Source organism: Sceloporus undulatus, chromosome 8 (genome assembly GCF_019175285.1).
Source record: "Sceloporus undulatus isolate JIND9_A2432 ecotype Alabama chromosome 8, SceUnd_v1.1, whole genome shotgun sequence".
Classification (NCBI taxonomy): domain Eukaryota; kingdom Metazoa; phylum Chordata; class Lepidosauria; order Squamata; family Phrynosomatidae; genus Sceloporus; species Sceloporus undulatus.
Window position 1 is genome coordinate 13,389,853 of NC_056529.1, and position 24,902 is coordinate 13,414,754.

Here is a 24,902-nt window from a genome sequence, read left to right on the forward strand (position 1 = left end):
TTTCCTTAGGGTTGCCATAAGTTGAAAATTACTTTAAGGCACACAACAACAACAAACTTGAATATTTGGTGTGATAAAGGGAAGCCCTGGTTAATATATGCACTGGTTATCACACTGGTTATTAATAGCAGGAATAAACTACTTAATAACTATGGAAAGGTGATGAAATGTAAGTAAGAACAGCCTTGCCCATCCTTGTGCCCTTCAAATTATTGGACTAGAACACTTGGAGTCTCTGATTAATTGCAGTCAGTACCCAGTTGGGGGAAGAAAGGCTGCCACAGAATAACCTGTTGATGGAAACTCCTCCTAAGTGGAATCTGTTACTTCATCTATGCATTACAACTGTTGGTCTGCTCCCTTTCTATGAGCCAGTTGGCATCTGATTGTTAAAAGCAGATAGAAGTAGATAGCTGTGTTTCTCAGTAGTTATAGAATAGAATTAAGACATCCTCCTCCAACTTGTTACTTTCCAGACGTTTTGGGTTTCAACTACTATCAGCCCCAGTGAATATGTTCAGGAATAATGGGAGTTATAATCCAAAGCACTTGAAGAGCACAGTTGGGAGAAACAACTAGAAATGAAGTTTCCTGCTCTATTGTAAGGCAGAGGGAACTGTCAAAGACCCTGTTCTTTTCCCCTTCCCTTTTTGTATAACCAGCACTCCAGGATCCTCATGCACTACTCTTTGCCCCTATTCTGGAGCAGCTCAACTTATGATGGCTGATTTTGCTTTGGGGCAAAGTATGGGGTTGACTTCCCTTTCCAAAGCGAGGATGCAGGAGTAAGATCCTCTTCTCATACATGTTCTAGCAGAATCTTGCGCTTTAATGTTTAGTGCAACAGAGTTGAGACCTGGAGTTCTGGCTCTGTATGGTTATGATAAATGCAGGGAGGGATAATAGTTATTATTATTATTATTATTATTACTCCGCTCTTCAGCCAAGGCTATCAAAGCCTGGTTTTTATGCATGGCAGTGTCTTTTCTCCTCTGCTGTGGCTCAAGGGATAGATTTTTCTTTTACTCAAAAGGCACTGTCATCTCTTCAGCAGTATAAAACTGGACCATATAAGCTTCTAGCTAACTGGGTCAGGTTTGATCATGCAGATGGCTTGCCTTGTTTTAGTATGAATAGCCTAGAATTGGACTTCTTTCAGGGGTTCATCTGAATATAAGACTCAGCATATACAGTGTACAGTGACTCAAAGTTGTGTATCATGCTGAAAGACATGCAGAGATTAGGGAGTCTGCATTTTGATGAAATTGTGGGTTCACAGCTTCGGACATGCTGACACTCTTCTTTAATCTAACCGCACCCACTACTTAGATCTCATTTCACTCATTGCATTAATTACAAGGTTTCAGTTTCCCTGGGTTGTGTGTTCCTTTTGAATGCCAGCCATGCTTCTTCATATCAAAAGGGTTGAAACTCCATGTGGCAATTAATCTATAGTGCAGACTTCTTTCTGGAAAGCTGCCTTGCTTTTTAGAAATAAATATTATTGGGAGGAGTTGTTTTAAAGATGACTGCAGTTTGCTTCCATAAAGTTAGCTTGTTTACTTCATTCAACTGAGTTCTGCCATTTCCTCTGTACTATATCAGCTGGCTTTAGTGGATATTTCTGGCATTGGAACAGGAGAGCTAAAGAGAGCTTTGAAAGAACTGGGACATGTGTTTGCAAATGGAGAAAACAGCAGTGCTTTGGTATACATTTGAGGCAGCCACTTACAATTTGGTAGAAAAAAGGAACATACCACCAAGAAAGAGGACACAGATTTGCATTTAAAATGTATAGACAAAGATATAAATGTAGGGATATATAATATAATTTAAAAACAAGTGCAATGCATCTTGCGATAAGAAAAAGTGACTTTTGTACCTGCTGCTCACTCTGCCATTTAGGTTCTAAGTGCAATTGGGCAATGTCAGGGCCCTTGCTCTTTCTTCTTATGTAAGCATATATTCTCTTTAAACTAGATTTGAAATGAAAACCCCTTCAAATAAACAATACTCTCAGCGGACTGCCTCTGGCAGCAATTCAGATAGAAAACTGTCCTCCGTGAAATAAAATATGTGGCCTTCTATACACCAGGGATGAGGAACATCAGGCCCTGGGGCTGAACATGGCCCTTGTGGGGTCTTGCTCTGACCAGCTCTCTACATAGTCATTTTCCTTTCCCCATGCTCCCAGCATTTGTGGGTTCTCAGCTTTCATATGTCTCCCTCCCCCCATTCAGACGGCTTGAAATGCTTCTCCTGAGGCTGAAATTTACTGAGAGTAAAAGCTTATGCTAAAATGTTCTGCTATTTTTAGTCCCACCCTTTTGCCTTTGGCTTCATCCACTGCTGGAATAGAGCTCCTGAAACCTGTCGGAAATTGAACATAACTCTCAAAGGACTCTTTCACATGGGAAAATTGGAGGGTTAAAGTGGTCCCAATGCAGGGTCATCTAGGGTTTAGGGACAAGTTTGCAGCTGCTTTTCACATGATGCTGCACACAATCAGAAGAGATTCCAGAGAGAATGTGAGGTCAATCAAGAAATAAGCAAATTCGCAAAACTACCGGATTTACATTTCCATTTTGCTTGCGAATTGACTCCCTTCACGTTATACATGCATGGAATCAGGCAGGCTTATGGATCCAGCCCCCTTCTTTCTCTCTCTCTCTCTCTCTCTCTCGTGTGTGTGTATGTGGTTTTGGAGTTTGTAAAGGGAAGCCTCATTCTGCGTTCCTCTGAAACACCTTCCCCTGACCCCCCCCCCATACCCTCTCCCCTCCCTGGAGCATGGGGGGTACTTGTGGAAATGACAGTTTTGAGCATGCTCAGAAAAGGTATTTCTACGCTGTCAATGGGGATTTGTCTGTTTCGTTTTGATAGCCAAATCCACATTGGACCCACTTTAATGTGCTTTTAACCCCTTGTTGTTCTCTGTGTGTGATAACCAATAGCAAATGGACTTGCTTTCATGGGATGCCAGCACTTTAACCATTTTTGGGATGGAAGCACATAGGACCTACGTGTGATAATGTCCAAAGTGAAAGAGGTCCTCCAGTCTTCTGTAGACAGAATTATCACTAGGTTGTATCAAGACTGATCCAAAACTTCATTATACAGTACGCCTTTTATGTGTCTTTCAGCGCTTTAGAAATAAAGTTTAATAATAATAATAATAATAATAATAATAATAATAATAAAGCTGCACAACAGGGTTGCAGTGGCGTATGCGTTCGTCATGCACAAGCCCCATTATTTTCAACGGGGCTCGAACACACGCACTATTTGCCTTACACGGAGGGGTATGGAACGGATCCCCTGCATAAGGCAAGAACACACTGTATAGTTGACCCTGCTTATACATGGATTTTTTATACGCTGATTCAACCATCCACGGTTTGAAAATGTTCAAAAAAAGTATAAATTTCCAATATCAAACCTTGATTTTCCATTTTTTCATCTATTTCAGATGCTGTATTTTTGCCTTTAAGATATTCTGGTTGCCACAGTACTCTATATTTGAGCAACAATAGAAAAATATAGCTGGCCCTCTCTCTAGGAGTAGCTATTCTGTAAAAGGCAGTTTACTAACACGATGCAGCACATCATCCACCTAAGAAGTTCTGAGGTTACTGTATAGGCTTCCAGCATTTGCCCTGATGTGTAAATCAGCTCCGAGAAAGGTCTGAAATGAAACATGAAAGCTCTGTGTTACCAGCTACCTAATAGCTTTGCATTTTTCTGAGTAATTCATCCAGTGACCACTTGAAACAAGTGATGTATTTGATGCTTGTGTTTCCCGAATTCACCTTGAAACACAGCAGGCACCAGTCTGGAGTGTCCATTTTAATTTAGCTTTAATTAGCATCCCATTACTCAAGTGACTGTAACAGTTTTTCTTGGTGGTTTGTTGACAGGGTATAAGCACAGGAAAGGTACATAAATGTTTGTATCATTGGCACTTGCTCATACACTAATGGATGGTAAATTACCCTGCTGTTTCCTTCTTGATCGTCTGGGCAGAGATCCCTGCTAACAACCACTCAACTGGAAAAAGAGCTAGCAATTGAATTGTGTACCTTCTAAGCAGCCAAAGCAGCCAGTTGTGTATGACATTGTCTGATTGTTTTCCCACCCTCTATTTTTCACATGGGTGTGTTATAAAGTCTATTTTAAAAATTGGTGATTGATATTTGAAGCTCACCTTTGCATTGCTTTCACTTGGAACCTGTGAGTCTCACTCTGCCCCACGAGTTTGACATTACTCACAGTACAGGGAGGATTGCACGCTTCCACCACTCGGTCCATAAATGCAGTATTTTCCCCTTGTATTGGTCCTCCTGTGTCCTGCAAACCATGAGGTTCATTGGTTGACTTTGGACAAATTGTCCACTTGGAGCCTGATCCTCCCTGGTTGTGGCACCAGAACTCTCTGACAGGGAAGGCTAAATGCCTCACAAAATTACAGTTCCCAATGGAAGGGGAACTTTTTTTCCCTGCCACTGCCAAAGGCGACATTCCTTCAGAGTGATCTCTTGAGGCTGCATGCTGGTACTGGTTAAGGCTGAAGCTGGTAGCAAGTGGGGTTTGGCACCAAAGTGGGTAAAAACCCTTCTTTTTCACATTCTTTCCCTTTTCCTCTCCTGCAAAGAGGTGCCAGAGGAAGAAAACATTGCTTTTACCAAAGGTTTGAATCAATCTAAGGCTAGGGCCACAGGTAATAGGGTTGTCTTTTAAAGTACATCACTTTACTTACAAGTACAATGCTATGTTAATGTCTCTATTGAAAAATGTGGATATGTATACTGAGCTGGACCATATTTTATGAAAGGAGTTAAAATTTGCAAAATAAATTCCTCTTTTTTTTTGTCTCTCCACACCCCCCCCCCCCCTTTTAAGGTCTTGGATCCAGAGCAAAACCATAATTTCACTGATCATTATTTAAATGTAGCCTTTGACTTGTCTCAAGTCCTTTTCATAGCCACAGCTAACACTACTGCCACCATCCCACCTGCTTTGTTGGACAGAATGGAGATCATTCAGGTTCCAGGTAATGGAAGAGACTAATGCAGAAATGACTTTAGCCATTGGTTATAAGACTGTAAAAGTAGTATTACTGTGAAAGATCAAAACGTTTCTGCCATTGTCTTTAACAGTAATAGGCATGGTACAAGAGCCACAGTTCAGTGGCAGACTACATGGTTTAGGGAACCAGGTAAGCAACTTTGTGATCTCAAAATATTTTGGACCACAATTTCTGTACTCCAGTAGGAAGTATTCGAGCTCAAGGACTGAGTTCAGTTACCAGAGTTTTTGAAAGGCACAGTCCAGTTATGGACAATTGCAAATGGGTGAAATCAAAAATACAAGTATATTTTATTGCTATTAACCAAATCTTGGAAAAGGCATTTCAACCTTTTAAAATATGTATGGTGGGGGACTTGTACCAAAACTGTGTAACCATTAAGTTATGCTTTTAGGAGAAGAAAGTCCAGGAACATTTGATTTGGCTCCAAATGGGCAAAGAGTCTGAATTTTTTTACCACTGATTGTAGGCTGACAGGCATCTGAGAGCTGGGGATCAAAATATTCAGGTTCCAGGTTATTTAACCCTTCAGTTCCTAGCATCTCAGATTAAAGGGTTTTTGAGATAACAGTATTGAGCTAACCAGAGCAATGGTTATGATTCCATTTGAGGCATTTTTTTCTAAGTACAATTTAAGAGAGCCTTCCATGGATGTATTCTCCAAGAATATCAACTACCGTATGTCTTCCCCTTGGATTCTGTGCTTGCTTTTTGAAATACAGAAAATAAGCCACCATGACAAATAAGGATACCACAATATAATGCAAAACCTGATAAGTGTTCTTGTGACATTATGCCTCGCACTTCACAACACTGGAACTTTCGCATTTGCCTCCCAGTTACTCTCTTCTGGCATACAAATAACCTCTCCTGACATACAGATAACCTTTCCTGTGTTGCTTTCTGACCTTTCCGTTTCAGATGTGTGCTGGCATCCATAGTTGGGCATGGCTTCTTGCAATTTATTTAATCTGTGCTGGCCAAATGGCCGTAATAAAGTTATTACTATAATTTATTTAATCATCTGCAGAAGCTAGGTATCTGCTGCAGTGCAGATTCCCAAGCAATGTAAGACTATCCTTGTGTTGAAGTCATCTTCAGAGGCCCATCTCTTGGTGGCCCTGCCATCACCTAGTCAATGGGCAGCAAACAGGGAAAGGGTCTTCTTGGTGGTGGTGATCTTGGCATAGTACCAGTATGGAGGTTTGCCTTTTATATAAATTTGGGCCCTCAAATTTGCAGCTTTGACTTTTGCAGATTTTATTATTTGTTGTTCTAATATGTTCTCCCTAGGTATATTTTAAGTGCCCCAGTGCAGTTCTACCAGACGTAGACCATAAAGTTGTGCTGGAGAACTTAGATGTTCCTAGATAAAGCACTTCTGTAGGCATTTGTAGATCCTCCAGCATGATTCTGTGATCAACTTCTGGCAGATGTTGACCATAGAGTTGCACTGGAGGACCTAGAGATTTTCTCTTAGGGTAAAAAGAATTGTGTTTTTTTTTAATTTGCGGTTTTTCCACATTCACAGGGTTCCTCCAATCCTAACCTCAATGAATGTGGAGGGACCACTGTACTCTGGTGTTCTCAGCACTCTCTTAAGACCTCTACTACAGACATTTTAACTGAATTTTATCCCCAGTGGGTTGTTTTATTCTGCTCTGCTGTTGGCTATTTTTATTTTATTGCTGTCCTTGTATTGTTTTCATGTTATCATATTGTTCTTTCATTCTATTTTTTTGTGGGGGAGAGAGGAGTATGTGCACAGATATGCATGTGAGGGTGAGGTGCAGGGGTGAAAACTTTATACGGCTTCTGTATGGCACAATGTATCAATTTCCTCATCTTGTCACTCAAATTATTGTCACATAGTTCTGATCTGAGTTCATTGTTTCAAAGGATACACGCAGGAAGAAAAGCTAGAAATTGCACATCGGCATTTGATTCCAAAGCAGCTTGAACAGCATGGACTAACTCCTCAGCAGATTCAGATCCCTCAAGAAACAACTCTGGCAATCATCACTCGGTAAATTGTTTCTTTTTTGCTGCACCTACGTTCTGCATTGAATTTTCATCGCTGCTTAGGAAATCAGTAATGTTCAAAGCTCTATTACAGCATGCAGCTTCACTCCAGGGAGAAAATGCAGTCTCATCCTTCAGCAACTCCCAAAACAGTGACTCTTGACTTGCTGATGAAAAGCATACAGTGAAGGGGGTCAGATGAACCTAGAGGGGAAAGACTTCCACATCAGGCACAACACAGTGAAGACTCTTTCATTTGCTGCTGTCCTACAAAGTTGTGGTTTTGACAATACTAATAGCAGGGCCTTTTTTGCTTTTCTTAACCTTTGAGTGGTCTGCAGCGTATTGAACTGGAAGGCATGATTCACTGATGTCCTGCTTAGTTTAGGTTCAAGGATATACTGTCATAAGACTAAAGAGCTCAACAGACAGCCTCAAAGGAGTGGCGTCCACTGCTCCTTTCCTCACCAGATCGAAGCCATGGCAACTACACACCATGGCCCCAATCCGACAGTTTGCTGGTGCCAAAAAGAACAGCAAAATGCCGCTCCTTTTACTGTCGGCAAAAAAAGCGCCCTTGCTGTGGCTGTGGTGGCTTTTCAGTGCTCCTTTGGCGCAGCGTGTTTAAACGCTGCATCAGAGGAGCGCTGTGACATCCCCCACCATGCAGTCGGGTGCACAGCATGATGCTGGTGTCAGGACAGTGTCAGGGCATGCAGATGCCATGCTCCCACTCTGCCCCAAGGCCAGTGTTAAATGCCGGTCTGTTCAACCCCTAAGTCACTCAGAGTACAAATCATAACTGAATTGGTGGCACATAGATGGGGAAATGTACAAAAATAGAAAATATAAATAAAGCAGTCTCCTGTCCCTTTGGCCGGATGCTGACACAGCCTCAAGTGCACATGGTCCCTGGGTCTGCACTGCTAGGTGCTGTGTTGTTCTTAGCTCAGATGGTCTTTCAAGCTCTTGGGCAAGGCAGTGGTGTTCTCCCTTCCCAAGACCAGGCCAAAGGAAGTCCCTTCCAAGTGGGGGTTATATAACTTTGCAAGATTGGTTTTCTAAAACCTTCAAGCTGATAGGCACAGGTTTGGGAGAGCTGAAGTCCCTGTCTTCCTTCCTCCCTAAGGCTGAGAGATGAGGGAGATTCAAACTCTCAGAGAGAGAGCATCTTATCAGCACAAGGAGTAGTACAATTACCCTAGCTGCATCTTTGTTTGCCTTTAAGGTTAAGCCTTCTCAGCTAAATAACTTGGACAGAATACAATGATACTATGAAATATGGGCTTTAAAGTAAGCTAGTATACTTATAGTGTAGTTTAATAAATGTGTATCAATGAACAAGAAGCCCAGGTACTACATTCCACACACATCTTTTGCAAACACAAGTCATTACATACAGTGGCACAACAAATCAATTTCTCTCTTTTAGGTGGCTGCTGAGATGTGGATACTGCTTCCTTGTGGCCATCAGGGACCTTTTGCATGTATTTCTTTTGCATTTTCAATAATCCTGAGCAATTTGCTCACCAAATTTAGAAATATCTCTGGTATAGCTAATGAAACTCATGGATTAAATCCAGACTTTCCAGTTCATGTCTGTTTAGATGAATGCTAAAAAGGTAACACTGGCTGCTGCTTTGTGATAGATACACCCGGGAAGCAGGAGTCCGCTCTTTGGATCGCAAATTTGGAGCCATTTGCCGAGCAGTTGCTGTGAAAGTGGCAGAAGGCCAGCATAAGGAGACAAAGCCAGACCGTTCTGAAGTGACAGAAGGAGGAGGTTTGTGTGCCTTTTATATCCTTCTGCTGATTGCCAGCACTTGCCAACTCTCTGGTTTGGAAGGTTGCCCAAGAAGAGGGCCACTGCTGTATTTGAGTTTTTAGATTTGCATTTGTTTTGTCCTTCACTAAAATAAATATAGTTTCACTTCTGCCATTTCTCTCCCATCATTAGCAATAGAATTATTTGTACCACATTCATTGTTGGGGTGGGGGTGGGGAAAGAAACCTTAGCTGATTTCTTGGTTGAAAGATAAGTGCATGATAAGGATGGAATTATTGAGCTCAGTTTTTCGCTCTATTAAACTGTATGCCATGACATACAGAAGCAGCTCTCATCTCCTTGTGTCTTGTTATTCTTCCTCATAGCAACAACCCCCAAAGATAACTGCCCATAAAAAGAGGTGTCCCCAGAGGGTGCCACACAGTTACTGAATCCCTTTCACTTGGATATTCCACAAACCTGGGCATTGTCCGGTGCCAGTTGAACAGATCTTGAAAAAGTTAGTTTTCTGAACTACAGCTCCCAGAATTCTTTAGGCTTCATGGCTATTTTCTAGGCTCTGCACTTGGGTAACTGGAGATCCTGTGGTATGGAGCAGTTAATGACTACTAGGACTCCAGTGTTTCAAGCAGCATCTACCATCCTGTACTTTCAGTACCAGAAGTTCACAAAAAGTCAACATGGGTTTCAGAGAAACAAGTCATGCCAGACAAATCTTATCTCTTTTTTTGATAAAATTACTAGCTTGGTAGAGGAAGGGAATTCTGTGAACATAGTATATCTTGATTTTAGTAAGGCCTTTGACAAAGTTCCCCATGACATTCTCGCAAACAAGCTAGTAAAATGTGGGCTAGACAAGGTAACTGTTACATGGATTTGCAATTGGTTGACTGGCAGAACCCAAAGGGTGCTCAACAATGGCCTCTTTTCATCCTGGAGAGAAGTGTCCATTGGGTCCCACGGGGTTCTGTTCTGGGCCCAGTGCTATTAAACATTTTTATCAATAACTTGGATGACAGAATTGGGGCCATACTTATCTAATTTGCAGATGACACCAAATTAGGAGGTATAGCAAATACCGCAGAGGACAGAATCAAAATTCAAAATGACCAGGATAGACTAGAAAGCTAGTCCAAAGCTAACAAAATGAACTTCAACATGGAGAAATGTGAGTACTGCACTTAGGATGGAAAAATGAAATGTACAGATATAGGATGGGGGACACCTGGCTGAATGAAACTACATGTGAAAGGGATCTAGGAGTTCAAGTAGACCACAAGTTGAACATGAGTCGACAGTGCGATGCAGCAGCTAAAAAGCCAATACAATTTTAGGCTGCATCAATAAAAGCATAGTATCTAGATCAAGGAAAGTAATAGTGCCACTCTATTCTGCTTTGGTCAAGCCCCACCTGGAATATTGTGTCCAGTTCTGGGCACCACAATTCAAAAAGGACACTGAGAAACAGGAGCATGTCCAAAGGAGGGAAACTAACATGGTGAAAGGTCTGGAAACCATGCCCTATGAGGAACAATTTAGGGAGCTGGGGATGTTTAGCCTGGGGAAATAGAAGGTTAAGAGGTGATATGATAGCCCTGTTTAAATATTTGAAGGGATGTCATATTGAGGATGGAGCAAGCTTGTTTTCTGCTGCTCCAGAGAACAGGACCTGGAACAATGGATGCAAGCTATGGAAAAAGAGAACTCCCTGACAGTAAGAACTGTTTGACAGTGGAACACACTTCCCCAGAGTCTCCTTCTTTGGAGGTCTTTAAGCAGAGGCTGGATGGCCATCTGTCGGGGATGCTTTGATTGAGAGTTCCTGCATGGCAGGGGGGTTGGACTGGATGGCCCTTGTGGTCTCTTCCTACTCTATGATTCTATGATTCTAAATATCCCCAAGCAATGTCACCAAATAATTACTTGTAATGCAACTACCAAAATGACCTCTGCTTAGAATGGGATTAGGGAAAAGATGTTGGGGACATGATGAATGACAACAGATTTTCTTTTTCTGTGGGACCATTCTTTCTTACTGTTATGATGTTTACATTCTGAATTTTTAAACAGGCTTGTAGGGAGTTATGCATGTGCCCTTCTTAAAATTAAGATTAAGACTTTCAGTATTCCAATTGGATGTGCATGCCATAAACATCTACATACAATCATTATAATCTGGAATTCAAATCTTGCTAATGATTCAGATGGTCCTATGTTGGTTGGCAGATTTACCGTGACTAATTAGCAGTAATTACTTGTCTGGATGGAAAACGGGAAGGCATTTTGAAGAACGAGTCAGCATTCTTTCTGCCACAGAGGTTTAGAAGATTTGTACAGTGTGGGATGATCTTAAAGCCTGTCTTTTCATGTCATTTCCAAATTCCTTTAAGTGAAAAAAAAAAACCAACAACTCTTTAACTTTAATTGGCTAGCAGAGGTGTTGATACAGTGCTTGTCAATTGTGGACCTCATGCCAGATTTTGTTTTTTACAGACCAGAGAACTGGGGTGATACAGATGTCTACACAAGTCTGTCTGCCTGCATTTCTCTCTTGCTGTCCAGAGTGGCATTAGAGATAAGCTAAAATTGCTACTCTCTGTATCATTTTAAACCAATGGTCTTTTGAAATCCCCACATGACAAGCAAGCTCAAATTTGGCACCTTTTCTGTGTGAGAACTCACTATTATTCAGAAAGCATATGGCTGAAGCTCAAATGCATTTCAAAATCATGTTTCTCAGGGCTGCACATATGTGATTAGGGTTTAGTTATCTAAGGAAGGATACCCTAAGCAGAGAAGCAGAGAAGTATATGTGACTACCTCAGCTATGATGATGTGACTTATTTCTTCATACCCAAAGCATCTTTGGTTTTGTATCTGTCAATACTGCATAATCAGACTGTTGGTTTTTTTTTTTAATCAATAGCTTGCCATCTGGAAAGGGTGGGTAGAAGATAGAGCAAGATCTAAGGGTAGATTTTAGATTGGTAGATTTTGCAGTAGATCAACAAAAGTTGCAGTGCAGTTGTCCTTAGCTCCTGCTGGCAGACTTCTTGGAGGTAGCTGATTGGTCCCTTTTTAAACTGACTATGGGATTAGATAGTTCCTTTGTCTGATCTGGTATGCTCTTTCTATGTTCTTATGTTCCTATGAATTCCTCACTCCTAGTTGTCTTAACGGTACCAACAACTCCTCTCTGCTGCCGAAGTCAGATTACTGAAGCAAAATGCATGTGGGGAAGAAGTGAATTTTGGGGTGAGCGGACATGTGAACCTGGTTCTGATACTCTTTCATTCTTAATATCTGCCCACCTCACTCGCTATTTTATACTTGGTTCTAGTTGGTGGATATTCATTCTGGTAAAAACAAGAGCCCACAAAGTAGATCTCACAAGTCTGAAATCTGCCTACCCCATAGTATGGTATTGGGAGGGGGCAGAAATAGGTGCATTTGAAAGCACTTGGTTGTGCTTTTGTATGGCAGAAGGGATTGATCAGCTTGTCAGGGAGCACACAGCCCTGGCCACACAACAGTGAAGAGAGAAGGTGGAGAGGAAGAGGATGGTAGTTAGTGCTGGCCTGGCTGACTACCTGGAGCAAGCAGTAACATGAGAAACATGAGGAAGGAAGGAAGGAAGGAAGGAAGGAAGGAAGGAAGGAAGGAAGGACAATGAAGTAGCATAGGGAGAACAAATTATATCACTCACTAAAACTGATTTGAAGATGTTACTGTTTGGACTACACTACCAGAATCTCCAACCAGGATTGGAGGGGGAGAAAGAAAAGGTGTCATAGACCTATGGCCTAGCCCAGGTGCTATAGTTTTAATAACTTTGCCTAATGGCCATGCTGATTGGGGATTCTGGGGGTTGTAGCCCACAAGTAATATTTCCAAGTTGTGCCCACTACTGCATGCATGTGCCTACAGATATACACTGCATCAAACCCATTGTAGCACGTACCTCTTGCAGTTCGGCTTGATATAGAAGATTCATGCCTAGGAACATTCTAAAACTTTTCCCTATGTAGTACTGTTAATCCAATTTATGTAATATCTCCCCATCTATTTGATTTAGATATAACACTTTAGTTTTCTAGGTTCATCTGCAGACCACTCTGAAAGCTCTTTCATGATACACTCACTTGTTTACTATTAATGCAGAACAAAAGAGTGGCTGTCCTCAGCATACCAGCGAATCCAGCAAATGTTATTTACAATGTTAAAATTAGAGCTGAAAATTGCTGCCAGCTAGGAAAGTAATAGGGATCTGAATGCTTCCAAATGGTGTAAAACTCAAGGTTTTGTTTTTCTGGAGGAAACCCAAAAGTTCTGAGCTGTGAACAGTTGTCTTTGTGTGGCCTAAATTGGCAGCAGGCAAAACAGTACATAATAAAAGAGACCCTGACAAGACAGGGAGGGATTCGCTCTTCAGCCTGCGCTGGCATTCAACGCTGCCATCTTCTTAAAAGGCATGAGGTTTTATTTTGGAAAAATAAGAGAGGAGGAGGAGAAGGGCAAATGTTTCGAAAACATGCAAGCTGCACTTGTACAGTGTGCTAGTGAATCAAGCTGTATGGAGTAGTCAAGTGTAGGCCTGTCTGGTTGGAAGCCATCAAGCTGAAGCGAGTCCACAAGCCACATATTGTGAGTTGTCAAACCCTTGCCAGGTTCCTGGTTTCTTCAGTTGCTAGTCAGACAACCAGGAATACCAAGACGTTTGTTAAGCCATGAGTGTCCTGTCATGTAGTTGATGGATCCCTGCGTCTTGGATCATGGGTTGCAGAAGGTCTCAATTGAGAGTTTATAGTAGGACAGGGCTCTCAAGATAATACGCTGAGCCTTCAGTATCCAGACCAACACAAAAGGTATACTAACATGTTGCTGTGTTAGCCTGTGTCAGTATACAAAGGGATCTTTGAAACTAAGTGAGAGAAAGAAGTTCGTAGTGTAGGCTTTTGTAGACTCAGTTGTCTTCATCAGCACCTGAAGATGACTAAGATCCAAAATACACTGCAGAAATAATCCAGTTCAAGACTGCTTTAACTGCCCTAGCTCAATGTCAGAGAGGTTTGGTGCCACAATAAAACTATAATTCCCAGGATTCCGTAGCACTGAACCTAGGCAGTTAAAGCAGCCTCAAACTGGATTATTTCTACAGTGTGTTTTGAACCCAAGTCTACAAAAGTTTGGGCTACAGACTATTTTCGCCTCTCAGTTAGCCTCAAAGGTGCTACCAGATTCCTTTGAACATAGAAGATTGTAGATTTAACATACAGTGTTTTTTTCTTGTCCATGGCTCTCAAGGCAAATGCAAGAAAAATGAGAGGGAGAGCAGTCCAATTACATGCTTTAAGTTATGTTTAGGCAAGACCCAAATATCCTAAATAGTTTGGTCTACTTAAATATAATTGCGGAGAGCGGAGGACTAGGAGTCTATCTACACTGCAGAAATAATCTGGTTTGGCTGTCATGGCTCAATGCTATGGAATTCTGAGAACTGTAGTTTGTTGTGGCACATGGATGCAGCCTACAACAGCACAATCACAGTCAAATTGTCGTTCTTGCTTTTGATGCACGATAATTTTTAAAAAAGAAAGAAATCACAAATTATTCAGGACAGTTCTTGGCTACATGGAAAATGTGAGTCTTCATTCTTCTGAATGATGTGTGTGTATGCGCCTTCAAGTCGCCTCTTGACTTATGCCAACCCCAAGAATTTCCTCTGAGTTATATACCATTCTTAATCATTCACAGTACCTCATACTATGGTCAAGCTCAGGTCTGTTTCAATCAAAATGTGGACTTTTATGAGCAGTGTATAAAATCCTGGGGTGGCAGGTTATTTTTTTTTTAAATCATTGAATTCATTTGTTGACATAGCAAGCATGTGACTTGAAAACACCTGGATTTTTAACAAAAAAAGTAGCCAGTCTCGCTTGCATTTTATTTTGTTTTGTTTTAACTCGCATGCCTTTCCCTTCTAAAGAGCACAGAGTTCAGCTTCAGCCAATCTCTTGGCAGGAACTATAACAAAAATGCGATGAGGGCAAATCCCAAGGTGATATGGCTGGAGGCAGCTGTAAGCTTTGAATAAAGCTTCACTGTGGTTAACACACTTAAAGGAATGTCAGCAAAAATGTAGCACTTGGGCTAGGCCCCAGATCTCTGGCACCTTCTCTTTCTCCAACCCCAATTTCCCCCCTCTTCTGTATAGAGACTAAAATCCAATGCCAACAATCCACTGGTAAGTTCTCCCACACAAGACGTCTTGAATGTCTCAGAAAGCTAGGTAAGAATAGGTATTCCACTAGATGATGTCCCAAGTGCTCCATGAAAAGGGACAATACCTGTGCCAAATCATCAGCTCGCAGTCCAAGATAATCCATGTTTAATGTGAAATCGAAGGTTTTCACACGTGGCATACATAGTTTTTTGTGGTTTTTTGGGGCTATGTGGCTGTGTTCTGGAAGAGTTTATTCCTGACGTTTCTCCCTCTCATGGCTGCAGCAGTCTGCTGCATACCATGCAGGTGTCCATTGTTTGATACAGTCTGACCTTGGACAAGTTTTGACTTTAGGGAATTTCCAGCAACACTCACACTTGTCTGAAAAAATATTTTACTTCCATTGAAAATTATTTAGATTTAGCCACAGTTTGGACAAGATAAATCTTGTTGGTTAATATTTATTACTTCTTTGTACAACTCCTCTTGGCTGAATGCATAACAGTACCAGGGAGCTCCTGGCCATTGATCAGCTTCAGGACTGTGCCTGGGTTTATTTTTGGCTGCCCTTGAGCACCTGAAGAACTGTTGGCCATAGCAGTTCCTTCTTCCTTGGGTACACAAGGGCTGCCAGAATATGTCCAAACAGGGCCCCACAGGTGCCTTCCCACCCTGACATTGCTATTGTGCACCTAGAGAAGACATGGGGAATAAGGAGCAGCTTCCACCTCTGGATAGTGGTGTAAGTACATTGGCAGAGACCAATGCTCTGCCAGTGAGCATAATGGATATCAGCCAGTTGCTCCCAGAATCCCCCAGCTATAATAGAAAAGCAGGGTTTTTTATTTTATTTCTGAGTCTAGCCAACTCCCTGAGACAGGTGAGAAACTTTTCAAAGCTCTATAGATACCACTGTAGCAAGATGTTAATCATAATCTCTTAGTTTGGATGAGAATGGAAAGTAGTGAGCGTAAGATTACCTCTTTGTATATTTACTCATGCTAAACAAAAGATTTGTCCACCTTTCAGTTTATCAGGCCACAATACGCTCCACTGAATGTGGATTGTTTTCTCTAGAAACAGCCACCAGAACGTTACTCATGAACAAATGCCTTTTTATTATTTGAAAAGAGTGCAGAGAGCACATTGCAGAAGACGCAAAACCTGATTCCATCAATGACACTGCTGACCTTGCTCTACCACCTGAAATGCCAATTTTAATTGACTTCCATGCCCTGAAAGACATCCTTGGGCCACCAATGTATGAACTGGAGGTAACTATATTGTTCTTTATTCTCATAGGCTTTTCTTATCATTGTAGGAATGATTTTATAGTTAGTAGCCTTGCTTCCTCTCTAGACAGTACAATTGAAGCCAAGGGAAAATGAGTCTAGGGGCAAAACGTCAAACTTGCTCTCTCTGTGTGCATTGAACCATAGCAGTTTATTCTCAAGTTTTTGCAACCAGTTTCAAATGGACACAATCTGAATGTGGCCAGTGGGTGACTAGGGTTCCTGGATACCCCTCTCATTGAACAAGTGGGGCTTTGGTGTGCTTGAAACAGCTTCTTTATTCTTAGTTGCCATTGCTCTGCTCTCCAAACTGCAGCTTCCCCCTCTGGGAAAGACATTCCAGATTGGTTCCATTTGTTTTTCTTTTCTGCAGCAGGGCCTCTCGCTCTTCTTTCTCCTTAGCTCTAAGAGCTTCACCTCTGACTTTCTGTCTGCCATCAATAACTAGCTGGAAATCTAGACCCTGCAAAGGCAATTCGCAGTGCTTAGGCTCAGCTTGAGGAGAAATTGAAACCTAAAGTAATTGAATTGATTGGCCTTCTGGAAGAGAAGGCCTTTTCAAATCAAGTATTTTTAAAATTAACATGAGGCAGTATAATTTTGTAAGTAAAAATGCTTTGTGCTGCTGTTCTAAAGGCACTGTATAACAGAAGCAAAACCTGCTGTGTTAAGGGAGCAAATGGTGTCTTACTCTAAAACAGTACTTCCCAGGTATGGGGATTAGAGATTTTTTCCCTCTGCAGCCTAAAGGGTACACCTTTAAAAATGCTTTTAAGAATACAGTAAAGTACTGTCTTGAACATCCAAACACAAGTCATTGCAAAATGTCTTGGCTAAAAAGGGCTGGAGGAAATTAGCATTAACACTAAAAAGCAATGCTGACAGCTTCCCTGATGTAAGCATAGGTATGTAGTATTTAAATGTTTCATGTTTAAGCAGGAGAATAGTAAGAGGTATAAGCTTTTCCATCAGTGTTAAGAGAAGTGGCATGAAATCCACAAAATGTCATACTAAAATAAGTCTTAAGGCTGTTGCTAGATACCTTTCTCCCTTTTTAAGGCTAAATTGACTAATGCAAGTAGCTCTTTGAAAACATTAGAAATAGTAGCCATTTTATTTTAAGCAGTTTTTGCATTTCTCCTTAAAATGAGTTCTGCAATTGAACCACACTACAAAAATCTTCCTATGCGCCATAACAGGTGCATCAGTGAGTCATTTCTTAGGTTTTCCAGTTATCCTCTGAAGAGAAGGAATGTTTCCGAGTGCATATCCTGAGGACCTATGCACTGGGACTATATCTAACAGACGTTTCCCTTATCTAATGTGATCATACAGTTTCTGCTGTTAATATATTGGTTGGAGCTTCTATCTGTTATATGCTGTGCAAGGTGGGACTTGGGGGCAGGTTTACCTTTTTAAATATATACATGACTTACTACATCTGACAGTATTCCACTGTAAACCTATAAAAGTACAGATTTTCATCTTCATCCCCTCCACTGCCCTCCTCCAAAGTAGGCCCCAAGGTATGTCAGGACCATGTTATAAATAGGTCAGATAAAATGACATGGATGTGGCCACTAGTTGGGAGTTGTAGCGGAGGGGAATAATTTTATAATTAGAAGTAGTACAGTAGTTCAAGCCGGCATTCTTTGCTTTAGCATAGCTTTGTGCTCAGGGCCACAGACTCCAGGGTTATTTTCAGAGGTATAGAAAAGTTCCTTTTTTGACTAAACTCCCAGGACCCCCCCCCCCTCAGCCAGGATGGCCAGGGTCAGCTTTCAGAAGTACAGTCCCTGCAAAGTAGCAACATTTCTGTATTCTGGTTCTTTTCCATAAAAACCATGTCATCTGTCCTTTCAGGTGTCTGAGAGACTGAGTCAACCAGGTGTAGCAATCGGCTTAGCGTGGACTCCCTTAGGGGGGGAGATCATGTTTGTAGAAGCCAGTCGTATGGATGGGGAAGGCCAGCTCACTTTGACTGGGCAGCTGGGTGATGTCATGAAGGAATCAGCACATCTTGCCATCAGCTGGCTCCGTAGCAATGCAAAAAAATACCAGCTGACAAATGGTACGTGGAACTGCACAAGCAGCGTGAGCCTCATACCATAGATCAAAGGACTTTCAAAGAGCACCAGATTTTGCTGCCTACTGCTGTGGTGGAAGTTTGGGTAGCCACAGGACATCTTGAATGGAGCATATTTAGCTTGATAAGCACTTTGAAATGTATTAATACATTTAAAATGTATTAAAAACCAACTCTTAAAATTACTCTCCCTTAAACAGAGCAATCTATTAGTAAAGCATTGACAAATTATGAGCAGGACTGCATAAGAACATTTGTTTGCCATTGTTGTTTGCCTTCAAGTTGTTTCCGACTTACGGGGTTCAAGATTTGTTCAGGGGTGGATTCCCTTTGCTTTTCCCTGTGGTTGAGACCATGCAACTTGCCCAAGGATATCCAGTGAGTTCCATGGCCAAGCTGGGAATTGAACCCTGGTCTCCAGAGTCATAGTCCAACGCTCCAACCACTGGCTCTAAGCACATTTATACTGGCTTTGAAATGAGAATTTTCGTGGAAGACTAAAAAAGAGGGGTAGCATTATATTGATGCAGGCGTTTTCTCTCCTTTCTCCCCCTGATGGCTCTTTTTGCCATTACAAATCTTCTTGGAAGTGGGATCACTACCAAATGCAACCAATGTTTGGAAGACAAGTTCTCCAGCAGTGGGGTGGTTTTATTTATTTATTTTAAGAACAAAAGACCAGAAACACCACAGGTTTGAAATTTCCATGCTGAATTCCCCCTTCCCCTTCTCTCTTTCTTAAAGCTTCGGGAAGTTTTGATCTCCTTGACAACACAGACATCCATCTGCACTTCCCAGCTGGAGCCGTCACAAAAGATGGACCATCTGCTGGCGTTACTATAGTAACCTGCCTTGCCTCACTTTTCAGTGGGCGGCTTGTGCGTTCAGATGTGGCCATGACTGGAGAAATTACACTAAGAGGCCTTGTTCTTCCAGTAAGTATTGTTTGGAGATAATGACATTATTAGACCTGTCTTCACTTCTTTTCCCTTGCCACCCCCTCCCCATCACAACCTTTTAATACCAGCTTCCATTCGGTCTTTATTTTAAGCCATATATCCATGCTTGTTACATTTCACTCCTAGACATCCTTCTGTAGCAGTCCTCCATAGCCGGCCCTCACTAGCCATGGATTCTTTTCCCACAGATTAAAGCATCCACACTTTAAAAGATTTTAAAAATATACATTCCAAAAATGAAACCTTGATTTTGTCATTTTCTGTAAGGGACACCATTTCACTATGCCACTGTATTAAATGCAACTTGAACATCCACACATTTTGAGATCCACAAGTGTTTGTGTGTGTGTCCTGGAACCAAACCCCAGTGGATAGCAAAGGCCTGTTGTAGTTAAGATTCCTATAAAAATCAGACTTGATTTAAAAAAAAATCTGCTATGCATTAGAGTAAGCTAGTAATTGGGGCAACATTTCCAAGAGAACAGAAGAGGAAAGAATAGTAATTTCTTACAGCAGTGGTCTTAATTTTGTTAGATGTTGCCTAAATGGAAATAGTGGCTGTAATCATTACTTTGTTCTCAGCGAGTTGTTAAAAGAAAGCAGTTCAACTAGCTTGCTTTCTTCCATCTTGATGACAGCTAGGACATTCAATTTTTCATAAATATCGGTCAAGAATCTAACGTGCTAATTATAATTGTCTAAAACGTTCTTATTTCAGAGTATCTCATCCCAACGTGAGAGTGCATGAGAAACCTAGGAGGTGGGACAATGTGGTGTCGATATTTTCTTAGTGACAAAAGTGTGCCATATGGAGGGGTGGCTTTAGTTACGGTGGGAATTCTGCCATGTACATACAGATTACATTTAGCCAGCCAATAAACTTGCTGTAGGTCAGAGATGCATCTTTCATACAAAGAAACACATGCTTGATGACAAATGAGTGGTTTTTTTGTTTGTTTTGCTGTTACTTTTCTATGCTCATTTGGACATACTTTTGGATGTTTCTGCTCCCTGAAACCACCTACCTCATGCCAACAGGATGATGTCTGCAATTGTAGTCCCCCAAAAGTAACTTTCCCAGGGTGTTTGAACATAGTGTTCACCCACTTCCCTGTAGCACCCAGCAGGTCTTAAATCTACAGAAATGAACAAAGCTCCCTAAAACCTTGCTGGTACCATATTATGTTTTAATTGGGCCTGGGGTAAGGAATGTGTGGCCTTCCAGATATTGTAAGACTGCAGCTGCCATCAGACTGATGGGAATTACAATCCAGTAACATTTAGGGAGAAATGAATTCCCAATCTCTGTTCCATAGTATCTGTGTGGTATCCAGTGACTTAGGTAAAGCTTTAGTGCTTCTCAGCAGCTCCTATGGTCTGCTTGCCACTTCTTCCACAAGGAGACCTGTATTCCTTTACAGTGCGAGGACAGTTCCAAAGTAGTCTTCACTGTAGCATTAACTCTGATCAAGCAAACTGAGGATTCCAAAAGGCCTCTTGGGACACCAAGGGTTGCATACAGAAAGTCCCAGTCTGTTCCTGGCATTTCTATTTAAAATCATTATGGGAAATCGTTAGGACTTACTCATATCTATTTTATATCCCACCAATTTCAATGGATCTCCTTGTAATAGGACTAAACACAGAGCCAGACCAATGTTAGCAACTACCAAACGCCTTGTTATTCTGTTGAAATTATCCTGCTTAATTATGTCCTGTTTTTCCTACTCTTTCTTTTTGTGTATTTTACAGGTCGGAGGAATTAAGGATAAGGTCCTAGCAGCACACAGAGCAGGTCTGAAGAGAATTATCATTCCTCAAAGAAATGAGAAGGATCTTGAGGAGATTGCAGCCAATGTACGACAGGATCTGAATTTTGTGATGACAAGCTGCCTGGATGAAGTTCTTAATGCAGCTTTTGACGGCGGATTTTCAGCCAAGACCAGACTTGATCACTTCAATAGTAAACTCTAAGCAGATTGCCCAGGCTTGCCCAAGGCACTAAATGCAAAGCTGATGCTTGTCTGGCAGCCTGTAAGAAAACACGAGAAAGTATAGAAAGGGCAATACTGGAACATTGATAGCCATCAGGTGTTGGGGGTTTTTTTTAAGTGGAGAAAGGTTATTCTTCACTAGGACTATTCAAAACCTGCTGTCCCTTCTTCTTGGCCCTTCTGTCCATTGTTGGGGAGCAACCCACAGATAGATTTGAATGCTAAATTCTTAATGAGAGTTGAATCCCCATTCCTTAGCTAATATAGTGCACCCGCATCATATGCAGGCGCATTATATGCGGCTTCCAGCATATGCTGGAAGCTGTGCCGGAAAGGCTTCTCCCGCGCCCTGGAGGAAACAGTGGTGCGCAGGAACAAGTCCCATTCTTTCTAATGAGGCTTGGATTTACATGGTATTTCCCTTACGCGGCAGGGTCCAGAATGGATCCCTGTGTAAGGGAAGGGCCAACTGTAATAGAATAATAATGTCATTTCACATAAACCTTTTCATGAAAACACTTGCCTGTTAAATTTAAAATGAATTGCTTTTATACATGGCTACTCTATGGTCTTGATACTTTGTAACCTGTTAGAACACTACCAAGTGTCCAGAGTTATGGGATGGTATAGATAGTGGAAAATAAGAGCAGTTCTTTCTTTAAGCAGTGTCTGTATAGAAATTTTACGCACTTCATTTCCTTCACTGTTTTAAATTAATGTTGCAATCTTGTTAAAAGATGGTGGGAGATAAAATAATTCACTTTTTCTCTACAATAGATGGTTTGATTCTAAGTGTCTAATTTGGAAACTGTAGTACTAGAAAGGCTTTATTTACTGAATAGTTGTGAATACTACAGACCGGGCTCAGAACAAAGAAACTGGTACACAAGAGCCAAATTCCTTTTCATGGTGGGCATAATGGCATGGGTACACCTCCTATGGTAATTCACAGAATAGGCACAGGCCTATCTAGCTAAAAGAAGTCACTTGTAATATTTAAAGGGAGAGGGAATTAATCATGTAAAGCCTCAAGGTGATGCCAGCTGCATTATAGAGGCATATTAAACATTTATGAAGTAGCACATATCCCGTTCGTGTGCACACGAAACACAAATGAGAATCTATGTAGCATGCACTGAATGAAACTGCCATACTGTATAATATTCTTAGAGCAAATCTATTAATTCCAATATGAGATCCCATCCTTGAGATAAAACTTGGGTCCTTAAATGGACAGTTGTCTTTGTAAATCTTGTCTAACTAATGCTTACTGCATTTTTGAAATCCCGGCTACTCTTGAAAACATTCTGTTACTCCAAAGCTACAACTGAAAGGACCTTTGCATGGAGGGGTAACTTCCTACAGTGGATAGTTTTCTTCTGTTCACTCTGATGGGCAGGACCAAGTTTGCGCTTGTGAGAAACATAGCCTAGGGATGTCCAGGGATTCCTCCCCTCACACTTCAATTTCTTCCTCTGGTGCTGTCAATTCTGCTGTGGGGACATGTCTGACCAGGGCATTTTGTGCCACAATCACCAGGCCCAGAATAAAGTCCCCCAGGGCAGTCTTAAATTACATCAGAAAATTAATGAATTGCTGAAAGTGGCCACTCTCTCAGCTGATTCCAGCTTTGATGTTATTCAACCTAATTTAATGCAATTAACAATCAGGTAGCCTTCTATGACATTTTTAGTTATTTTTACAGCAAATTGTCATGACCTTGTTAACAAATAATACAGTGCAATGGTTACCATATTCAGAGTATTCCTATATTTGTTTTTGTTATTCAGTGCAATGCCAGGGCTGGAAAAAATTCTTTTAAAATAGATTGCTGTAGGAGGTTTCTCCAACCACTGCTGAAAATGAACATCTTTCGACTGATAGGTTATTCAATGTATTTATAATGCAATTAACAATCAGGCCTGCTTGAGTTTCGATTATCAATTGGATTCAGACCAAATAGGTTAACCAAGTCTTGCTGCAAGTATATGGGGAAACCTTTCCTAGTACAGTGCATGAAAGGCCAACCAACATTATAACCAACTCCTGGACAATATGGACAACTCACTTTATCTGAGCGATACAAATGATCACATAAACACCAGGAGTTAAGTTTATTTACAGTGCAAACTGCAAAGTAAAGTTAATGCAAACTAGAATGTTACTCAGTATTTGTTTTTTGCTAAGACACAAGACTACAGGCATTCCTTACAGACACCCTGGATACTTTACAAGGTTGGATCATTTTCCACTGCATTTTATTTATTGCTCTTTCAGCTGTTCATGCCCCCCCTGCCCTCCCCCACACCAACCATGCAAGTCTATTCTGGTAATAAATAGCACAGGGCTTCCAAAGTCATACCCTTATCACACCCGGCAGAGTGTGATCCATGCAAGATTGCAAGTAATACTGGTTCAGTTATGCTTGAACAGTTTACCACACCCACTGTTTTGTCTGTATACCAACACCTACAGGCAGATGTTCCAGCTTGCTAAACTAGACATATTTAAGTAGGCCAGCTGCAATTCTGTCACCCACTCACAAAGTAAGTTGCTGAAATCTTCCACGCAACACACAAAAAGCCTTTCAACATTTGGTGAGGACCATGTACTTAGCACTACTTTGAAGTGATGAATTTCCAAACATTCCAAAAAAGCAATGTTGCAATATTGTACACTTAATTATGAGACTTTCTTCTTTTGTTGTTGTTAACTGCCACCAAGTCAACTTGACTTATGGAAACCCTATGAAACCTCCTCCTCAGCCTGTTATCAACAGCCCTCCTCAGGTCTTGCAGACTCAGGGCCATGGCTACCTTGATTGAGTCTATCCACCTGTAATGTGCTATTCCTTTTTTCCTGCTGCCTTCTACCTTGCCAAACATCATTGTCTTTTCAAATGAATCCTATCTTCTCATGATATCCAAAGTATAACCATCTCAGTTGTCATCTTCGCTTCCAGGGAGAATTCAGGCTGGATTTGCTCTAGGAGCCATTCATTTATATTTTTGGTAGTGCATGGTAACTGTAGACCTTTTTCTTAACTGTTAATAGTGGGTAGGCTTTTGCATGAAATCAACTAAACGTGCACCCAACACCACCATCAGTAACATCTTTTAAAACGGATTTCTAATGTATCTAGGCTGTATGTATTCTAGACTGAATACATTTCCTCTTACAGTATAAAAGTGACTATAATAAATGTTGCAGTATAAATGCAGCTTCTAATAGGAATGTTCCTATTCAGCATTCCTGTCAGCCAGCTAAGCGTTGTCCGAGGTATTAAAATCTGTAAGGGCTAGTGAACAGATTATTTCACTGTCCTGCTTCCACAACCTGCATTTTCCATTTTTTTCCCTAACAGTCAACATTTGGTGCCTATTGGCCTTGTTTTCATTGAGTTGCTAGAAGCAGTGGGAGATACTCCATAGATTTAAGTACTTTAGTTACTTTT

At 41.2% G+C, this 24,902-nt stretch overlaps 1 protein-coding gene across 4 annotated transcripts in view; it reads left to right on the forward strand.

Annotated features, from left to right (window-relative positions):
* Nucleotides 1-23,203, forward strand: part of LONP2 (lon peptidase 2, peroxisomal) — a 40,973-nt gene extending 17,770 nt beyond the window's left edge. For 2 of the 4 annotated variants that reach the window (XM_042437295.1, XM_042437296.1), the window contains 8 exons: nucleotides 4,900-5,050; nucleotides 6,986-7,112; nucleotides 8,758-8,891; nucleotides 12,063-12,149; nucleotides 16,249-16,391; nucleotides 18,273-18,480; nucleotides 19,240-19,430; nucleotides 21,207-23,203. In XM_042437295.1, coding sequence (XP_042293229.1) covers nucleotides 4,900-5,050; nucleotides 6,986-7,112; nucleotides 8,758-8,891; nucleotides 12,063-12,149; nucleotides 16,249-16,391; nucleotides 18,273-18,480; nucleotides 19,240-19,430; nucleotides 21,207-21,428 — 1,263 coding nt within the window. In that variant the 3' untranslated portion in view covers nucleotides 21,429-23,203. The remainder of the gene's footprint in view (nucleotides 1-4,899; nucleotides 5,051-6,985; nucleotides 7,113-8,757; nucleotides 8,892-12,062; nucleotides 12,150-16,248; nucleotides 16,392-18,272; nucleotides 18,481-19,239; nucleotides 19,431-21,206) is intronic. The other 2 variants (XM_042437297.1, XM_042437299.1) reach the window with 1 other exon arrangement.
* Nucleotides 23,204-24,902: the final 1,699 nt, after the last annotated feature.